Raw genomic sequence first — 7,184 nt, 5'->3', positions numbered from 1 at the left:
CCAAACAGATTACTGAAATATGTATTTCATTTATAGTCCTTTAAAATACTAGACTGCCAGAACAGTGTTCAGCATTATACATTATTCCCTCTTATGTAAAGATCATGTACACTTGTACTACTTGAGCTCATGTTCTTTTATTATAGACATAGTTTTAAAAATGTATATTTTTTAAGTGTTTAGCTCAAATTCAGTCTTGTTCAGCCTGGTGCCTCCAGGTGTTATGGACTACAACTCCCATCAGCCCTGGCCAGAGCCAGGGATTAAGTCCTTTGTTCTCCAAATGCTGCTCTGCACACACAGAACCCAAGGATCAGCTACCGTAGCAAAGCTGCCCTTTCTGACTTCTGCTCTTCCTCATTAAAGGGCATTTTCAGGTTGCCCAGATGAGGATGGGGGGGGGGAGAGAGAGAGCACACTTGTCCTTCCTTCAAGGTAGATAGCAAGACTCTTCACATGACTCCTTTCACTCTCTCCTCTCTGCCCTTTCCAAAGCAGCCAGCGAAGTCAAACCATTAACAGCAGCCACAAACATCTCAAGGAATGTTTTCCAAACTTTTGATTGCCCAGGAGCAACCCTTGTTCCTATATTAAACCTCAAGGTACATTGCACTCTGTACTCAATGAGATGTGTACAGATGGGACCCACAACAATACGCTTGCAGGGTGGGGTGCTCATGTGCAGGCTGCTTACCAGCCAGCCACCAGGCCCTTCCTAAGAGGACTCCATTCCATTCCCTCCACCACCCACTCGGTTTTTGCTCCCAATAGACACTGAGCATTTTGTGGTTGTCGTGCACAACCAATCCTATTTTGGAGAGTCTCAGCCCTCTTAGTTTCTTTCTCCTCCATTTTTGTTGTACTTTTTCAAACCTTGGGAACCTACTGAGACCTCCCCTCTGTTGCCTGGATGGTGCCATTCCAGCTTCATAAGGACCAGTACCCAGAGATTTGATTTGCCATTAGTTTATGCCAGATCTTCTCAAGCAGCTCCCAGGACACTGGGCCATCACCCCCACCCACCCCCATCAGTTGTAGGATAGCCAAGTCAGGGATGGAGCTATATCATGTGCAGTATGAGCAAGTTCCAGTGCCATTTGCTATCCCTTCTCTTGTAGCTGCTCCCCCTATACTGGTAAAGAGGGAGGGGTCAGTGCAACATAATGACCTTCTCAATATGATGGTGGTGGTGTTGACTTTGGTGCCCCCGTCCCCCGTCCCAAAATACACTGCTTGGGAACTGCATGACTAAGCAAACCCTCCTGGCAATCTAGAAGTGCCACAGAGCTTCACAAATGAATTTATTTGCAGCTCGTTTGCAGGCCCAGCTCTCTCTTTGCAGTGGGCAAGTGAAGCACAGAGATCTGAGCCACCAAAAGGCAGCGAAATGTGATCAGCTTCAGAGTACAGTACTGCCTTATGCTGGGGAGAACAGCAGAGAGATTCAGGAATATAAGGAGAAAGACAGTTTAGGGACAGAGGCTGATCTCTCTGCTAGTGGCATTTTTTGCTCTCTCTTTTTGCTGAGGAGCCAGTGGTTAGGAGAACGCAGCCTAATGATGCAGGAAACGGACAGAGTTGCTCAAATAAGCCACTAAACCAGGAAGGAACAGTGACGGGTAATCTGAAAGATTTTGGGTGCAGATCCCAGTAAAGGTAGCTAAACTCACTTCTCTGCATTTAACTCCCACCTTGCAAAAGAGAACAGAAAAAGAGATACAGTGCATTCAGGTCTCGAGAAATTTTTCATTTTTACCTAAAAGCTGCAGTGGGCTCAGAGCACAATTGGATAAGCAGCACTAAGAAAGAGCTTGTAGCACTCATCAAACACACCCTGTCCCAAAGGCCCAAGTAAGCTTTTGCTACGGTGCCGATAACAGCTTTTTTAGGCATCATGGAGGGTTGATTTAGAGCAGGGAAAGGACACGTGGCAAAAAGACTCTCCCTCCCCTCCACCATGATGGACTTTGGCAATATGGCGACCCGAGCAAGGTCAAAAATTGGCACACACACCCCCTAAATATTTCTTATTTTCACAATAACTCCTTTTGGTATAAGTTGATTTTAAAATTTTGCACCCCCCTCGGTTCTGTGCCCTGTGTGAGGGAACCGCCCGCACTGCCCTAAATCCAGCACTGCCTCCCCAGTGCCACTCCTCCAAGCAAACTCAAAGCCTCCCACATAATAACCTGGCCACAGATCTTGGCTGCTATGGCTCCAGTCTCTATCATAGAAAGTTATGAGCGCACAAATTATTTTTGCTGAGGGAGCCCTGCCCACACAACTCTGTGTAGCCTCGGAGAAATGACACTTGCTGGGGGTCCTTTCTTGGTCTCCTGGAGGGAATCCCCACCACAGCCAAGTGGCTGTTTGCAAGTCTGCTCTGATTCCCAACATCATTATCACCATGATGATGACGACGATGATGTTGTACCTGTGCAGTCTCTCCCCTTTTGATAATAAACCTTTTGAGAAACACCAACAGCCCAGGTTAAAGTTCCAGTACTAGCATGCTTACTCAGAAGAAATGGGTGCCATGCTAAACAACTGAGCAAAAGAAATCTGGTTCTAACCATCCTCCTCCCCTCCCTCAAAATATTATTTTTAAAATAAATAGGCTGACCTTATCATACTGCCAGATGCAGTAAAAAAAGGGGGGAGCACCCACCCTCAACTTCATTTACACGACTAAAGTAAAAAATTTCCCATAAGAGTGACAGCCAAAACAGAGGTGGTGTTGGGGAGAAATAATTCTGTAAAATATAATTTAATATTTTACATTTAAAGTGTGTTCAAAATGTATGGTGAAATGGTTAAAAAGAAAGTTTACCATGTCTGTGTTACCTTCTACAAAGCATTATCACTGGATTACCTGCATCCCTGCCTCTGCGGCCTGAAACACTATTTGGCTCAATTCATTAGATGCAAGTTAAAATCTCATTTAAAAAGGCACCTTCTAATCAAAGCTGGATCCTGTTGAACAGGTGCAAGCCTCTTCTACCAGCACATCTGCAGCCCAAAACCAAAGCGCATTCAGAAAGTCCAACTATGTTCAGTAAAGCTTACTCCCATGCAAGCATGCAGGGGCATGGATCCTTAACAGTACAACCCTAGGCATGCCTACTTAGGAGTAAGCTACACTGAGTGCCATGGGATTTATTCTGAAGTAAGAATACACAAGATTTTGTCCAAGAGCATTTTTTTTGTCCAATCCCATCCCCTCCCTAATATAGCATACAGATAAAATAATATGGTATTACATGCTTTTGACAGTCAGTTAAGAAACAGTCATGTGAAACCCCTTTGCTCACATGCAGTCCCAAAATAATAGAAGCCACGCAGACAAAAAGGGTTATGGCAGAATATTTTACATTTTATTTATGACTTTTAAAACCAGGATATTTAAAGTCCTGGATCTTTGTTTAGCTCCAAAAATACACCATATATAAAAACACATTGATTTCCAGGTATTCACACTTAAAAGAAGACAAACTCTTTAACATTTTTACTACCTGGTACTACCGTAAGAGGATTCAGAATTGGCACTTAGGTAAAAATTCAGTGCTGTTTCTTTGGAGGAGAAGCACCAGCTGGCCAAAAGTGCTTGCTGGGACTTGGGGTCCTAAGTGGGGGGCACAGACAAAACAGAACTGCCTCCCCTTCACTCTCCAAAGAATGGAAACTTGGCACAGACAGAATTCGGTGCAGCTGGGACCCCAGAGCCCCACCTCTGCACCTCCAAGTCAACAACAAGCCTATGAGACTCTCTCTCTCTGCCTGCCTTCAGGTGGGAATCCCAGGCAGGTCACACTTGCTGGAATTACAGAAGCAACTCCAAAGTTGGCTTTCACCGTCAAGGAAGCCAGCAGGATTATTACTTTTTCTTTTCTAAGAGACAGGACACCACTAGTTCCAGCTGGTGAGATGGCAAGGATCAAAGCAATAAAATACAAAATAATAATAATAACATTAATAAAAAGAAGGGTCAGCAGACACCAAGGGGACCCCTTCTTGGCTTTCACAGTACAGAAGGCACAGGCGGGATAAAGGAAAGGAGGGAGAGAACTTGGAGGGTTAGATCAGTCAATACCCGCATCCAGAGGTCCTTCAGTTTGGGGTTTTGCCACCATTAGCATACAGCGCAGGCCAAAAATGCTGCTCTTCGCTTGGGTAGGAAAGACCCCTCCCATCCCAAAGCTGCCTTCTGGGGTGACCGTTTCCCTTTGAGTCCCGAATTTCAGTCCAGGGTGGGGTTGAACAACGTGGTAATGGAGAGAAATCATGCCCCCCTCTCCTTTCCCCAACCTGCCTCTCAGCCTTGTTAAGGTAGAGGTGGAGGGGGAATTCTTTTTGAAAAGTAGCAGCAGAATCCCCCATTGCACACTGCTTTCCTCCTCACCCCTAGAGACTCCCCAACCCCCAAAGCATCAACAGGCGCATCAGGAAAACGTCTCTGCTCCTTCCATTCCGCCACAAACTCGCTCCAGTCCGATTTCTGGAAGCTTGAGAGATCGCAGAGTTCGAACCAGGCAGCCCAGGATCTGCCAGGCACTGACATTCCGGGGCGGGGGGGGGGCGCACCCGATTTCAAAATACCACCTGGCAAGTCCTGGGAAGAGTTCAGATTTCAGGAGAAAGACCCTACCAGGCTGTTGTTGGGGGCCGCCTCCCCGTCTAAGGCACAAAAGTCCTGCGCATTTGGCTCTGCACCCTGCAAATGGGGCCAGACTGAGGATTTTTTTTTTATTTTAGCCCCAACGTAGGCAAGGGGTTGATTTTCTCACGCGCCCCCGATGTGCGCCCCGGCACCTACTTGCGGGCAAGAAGGGCTCCCACCATAGTCTGCGCGCCGCAGCTTCCCCGGGCGAGCGCTTCAGAGCCCTTGCTGCTGGCAAGAAACAGAGAGAGAGAGAAGAGTGGAGAGCGCACTAGCGAGCAGCCCTTCTCGGCGGCGGCGCGGGTCGGAGTCCGGCTCTGTTGGGGCGCGCGCTCAGGCGCAGCTGCCCATGGCTTTGACGAGCGAGCTCTCGGGCAGCTGTCGGAAGATGCCGCGCAGGGTCTCCAGCTCTCGGCTGAGCTGCTCGACGCGCTTGCGGAGCCGCTCGTTATCGTTGCTCAGCTCCAGCACCTTCTGCTGCGTCTCAGCGTTGCGCTGCTTGGCTTTGTCGCGGCTCTTGCGCACGGCAATGTTGTTGCGCTCGCGGCGCACGCGGTATTCGCTGCTGCTCTTGTCCAGCAGCTTCTTGGACTTGCCCGACGACGCGGCCCCGCCGCCCGCCGCGTGGAGCCGGTGCGCGTGGTGCGGGTGCTGCGCGTGGTGAGGGTGGTGGGCTCCGCCGTGGGGGCTCGGCGCAGGCGTGGGGGGCGGTGTGGGCTGCCCGCCGGGCTGCAGATGCACCGTCGTCTGAGCGCAGTGCGCGACCTGGTACTGGAGGTGGCTGCAGTTGGGCCCGGCCGGCGGCGGGTAGAGGGCGGCCAGGGCCGCCGCCTCGTCGTCCTCGTGGGGTTCCTGCTTGATGAGCAGCGGGCGCAGGCCGGGCAGCGGCGGTCCACCGGCCAGGCGCTCGTAGGCCGCGCCGGCCTCCAGCTTGTCCGCGTAGCCGTAGAGCGGGCCGCCTTGCGGGAAGCCGACGCCCGGCATCCCGGATCCGACGCCGTACTCCAGGCCGGTCTTAGCGGCGCGTTCCTGCTTGTTGTGCTGGAAGAGGTCGGCCAGGAACTCGTCGTTGAAGGCGCTCGGGTCGATGTAGGCGCTCAGGTCGATGGAGTTCTCGTGCTCGCAGATGTCAGGCAGCTCCGAGGCCAGGTAGCCGTAGGCGCCGGCGGAGGGCAGGTGCGGGTGCGCCCCGGCGGGAGAAGCGGGCTGGTGGCGCTGCTGCTGCTGCTGCGCTGGCTGCAGGGCGTGCGGCTGGAGGGCGCTGCTCTGGGGGGGCCGCGAGTCCGCCTCGTAGAAGTTGCCCGACTCCATGGAGTAGCTAAAGCGGGCCGCTGCGGCGCATGGTGGGGGACCCGCTGGCTCCAGGCTGAGGCTGCACCCGGCTCTGCCGCTTGCTTGCACTAATGAGTCTTTCCTACTCCCTTCGGCTCTCGGCTTGCTCCCGGGCTGCCTCCTCCAGCCCTCGGCCTCCTATTTATACCTCCTGCTTCGCAGGCAGAGCTGGGCATCGCCCTCTAGTGTCCAACCTCCTGGGAACTTTGACCGGCCTCGCCTCCTTTCGGTGGAGCTTGGAGCCTCGACGGGGCCTCCCCGGCTGCCCTGCCTGCCTGCCTCCTTGCCCGCCCACCGCCTCCTCCTCCGGGCTGCCTGCCTGGACGGGCTGAACGCCAGCGCCCTGCAGAGGGACGCGCACCTGCCTGCCTCTGAGGACCCAGGAGCGGCTTCATAATGCATATCGGAGCCGGATCGTTTGCTTCCTCCCACCCCGCGTAACACACATACGCACGTTAATCGCAACACGGTTCCTGTCCCTTTCGTGTCAGTTGTACGCTGCAGCACTCTCACTGCGGGAAATGGATTTTTGGAGTCTAGCTACTACCGGTACACTAAACGCGTGTTAACTAAGCGCCGCCCCCAGCACGTTCTCTGTATATCAGTTCATTCTGAGAAGCACCTTTGAGGAGAAGGAATTTAAATAAGAGAAACAGTGTGCGTGTGCTGGGAGACCGCGGGCGCGATTAACTTTCTCCTGGCTCCAACTACACCCCCCCCCCCCACCGTTTCAAAAAAAAGTGCTCCTGTTGTCACGATTCTTCGGGCATCACTGAGATCTCCCCACCCCACCTCACCTTGCCCCACTTTATACAGACATGCATTTGCTTCTGTTCTGATTTGAAAAGCGGAGGAAAGGCAACCCAGGCACCGAATCCATTCCACAGTGCAAGTATAACCATGCAGCTTGGGTCGCGGCCAAAATGCCTTTTTATATTCTAAATTGCCAGGCAGATTAATACTGTCCAAAGGCTTTAACAACCTGGAAACTCAGATAAGGAGCTCTCTGAAGTGCCCAAGGAAGTCCAAGGTACTTTCAGTGTGCATTCCAAGAGAGGTGTGTGTATGATGGCTATGTGTGCGCGCCTGTGCACACCTGCCTAGAGAGAGAGAGAGAGAGAGAGAGAGAGAGAGCAAGCTTCTGCCCTTTTCAGAAACACTTTCCTTGAAGTTTCAGCCTTTACAGTTGCAAACA

At 51.8% G+C, this 7,184-nt stretch overlaps 1 protein-coding gene across 1 annotated transcript; it reads right to left on the bottom strand.

Moving 5' to 3' along the window:
* Nucleotides 1–3,352: 3,352 nt before the first annotated feature.
* On the bottom strand, nucleotides 3,353–6,193 carry CEBPA (CCAAT enhancer binding protein alpha). Its single transcript, XM_035120325.3, has one exon. The coding sequence runs from the start codon at nucleotides 5,966–5,968 to the stop codon at nucleotides 4,991–4,993; it is 978 nt and encodes a 325-aa protein (XP_034976216.1). The 5' UTR covers nucleotides 5,969–6,193; the 3' UTR covers nucleotides 3,353–4,990.
* Between the last annotated feature and the right edge of the window lie 991 nt (nucleotides 6,194–7,184).

This window comes from Zootoca vivipara, chromosome 6 (genome assembly GCF_965207765.1).
Source record: "Zootoca vivipara chromosome 6, rZooViv2.hap1.1, whole genome shotgun sequence".
Lineage (NCBI taxonomy): Eukaryota > Metazoa > Chordata > Lepidosauria > Squamata > Lacertidae > Zootoca > Zootoca vivipara.
This window is presented reverse-complemented; position numbering and strand designations above follow the sequence as displayed.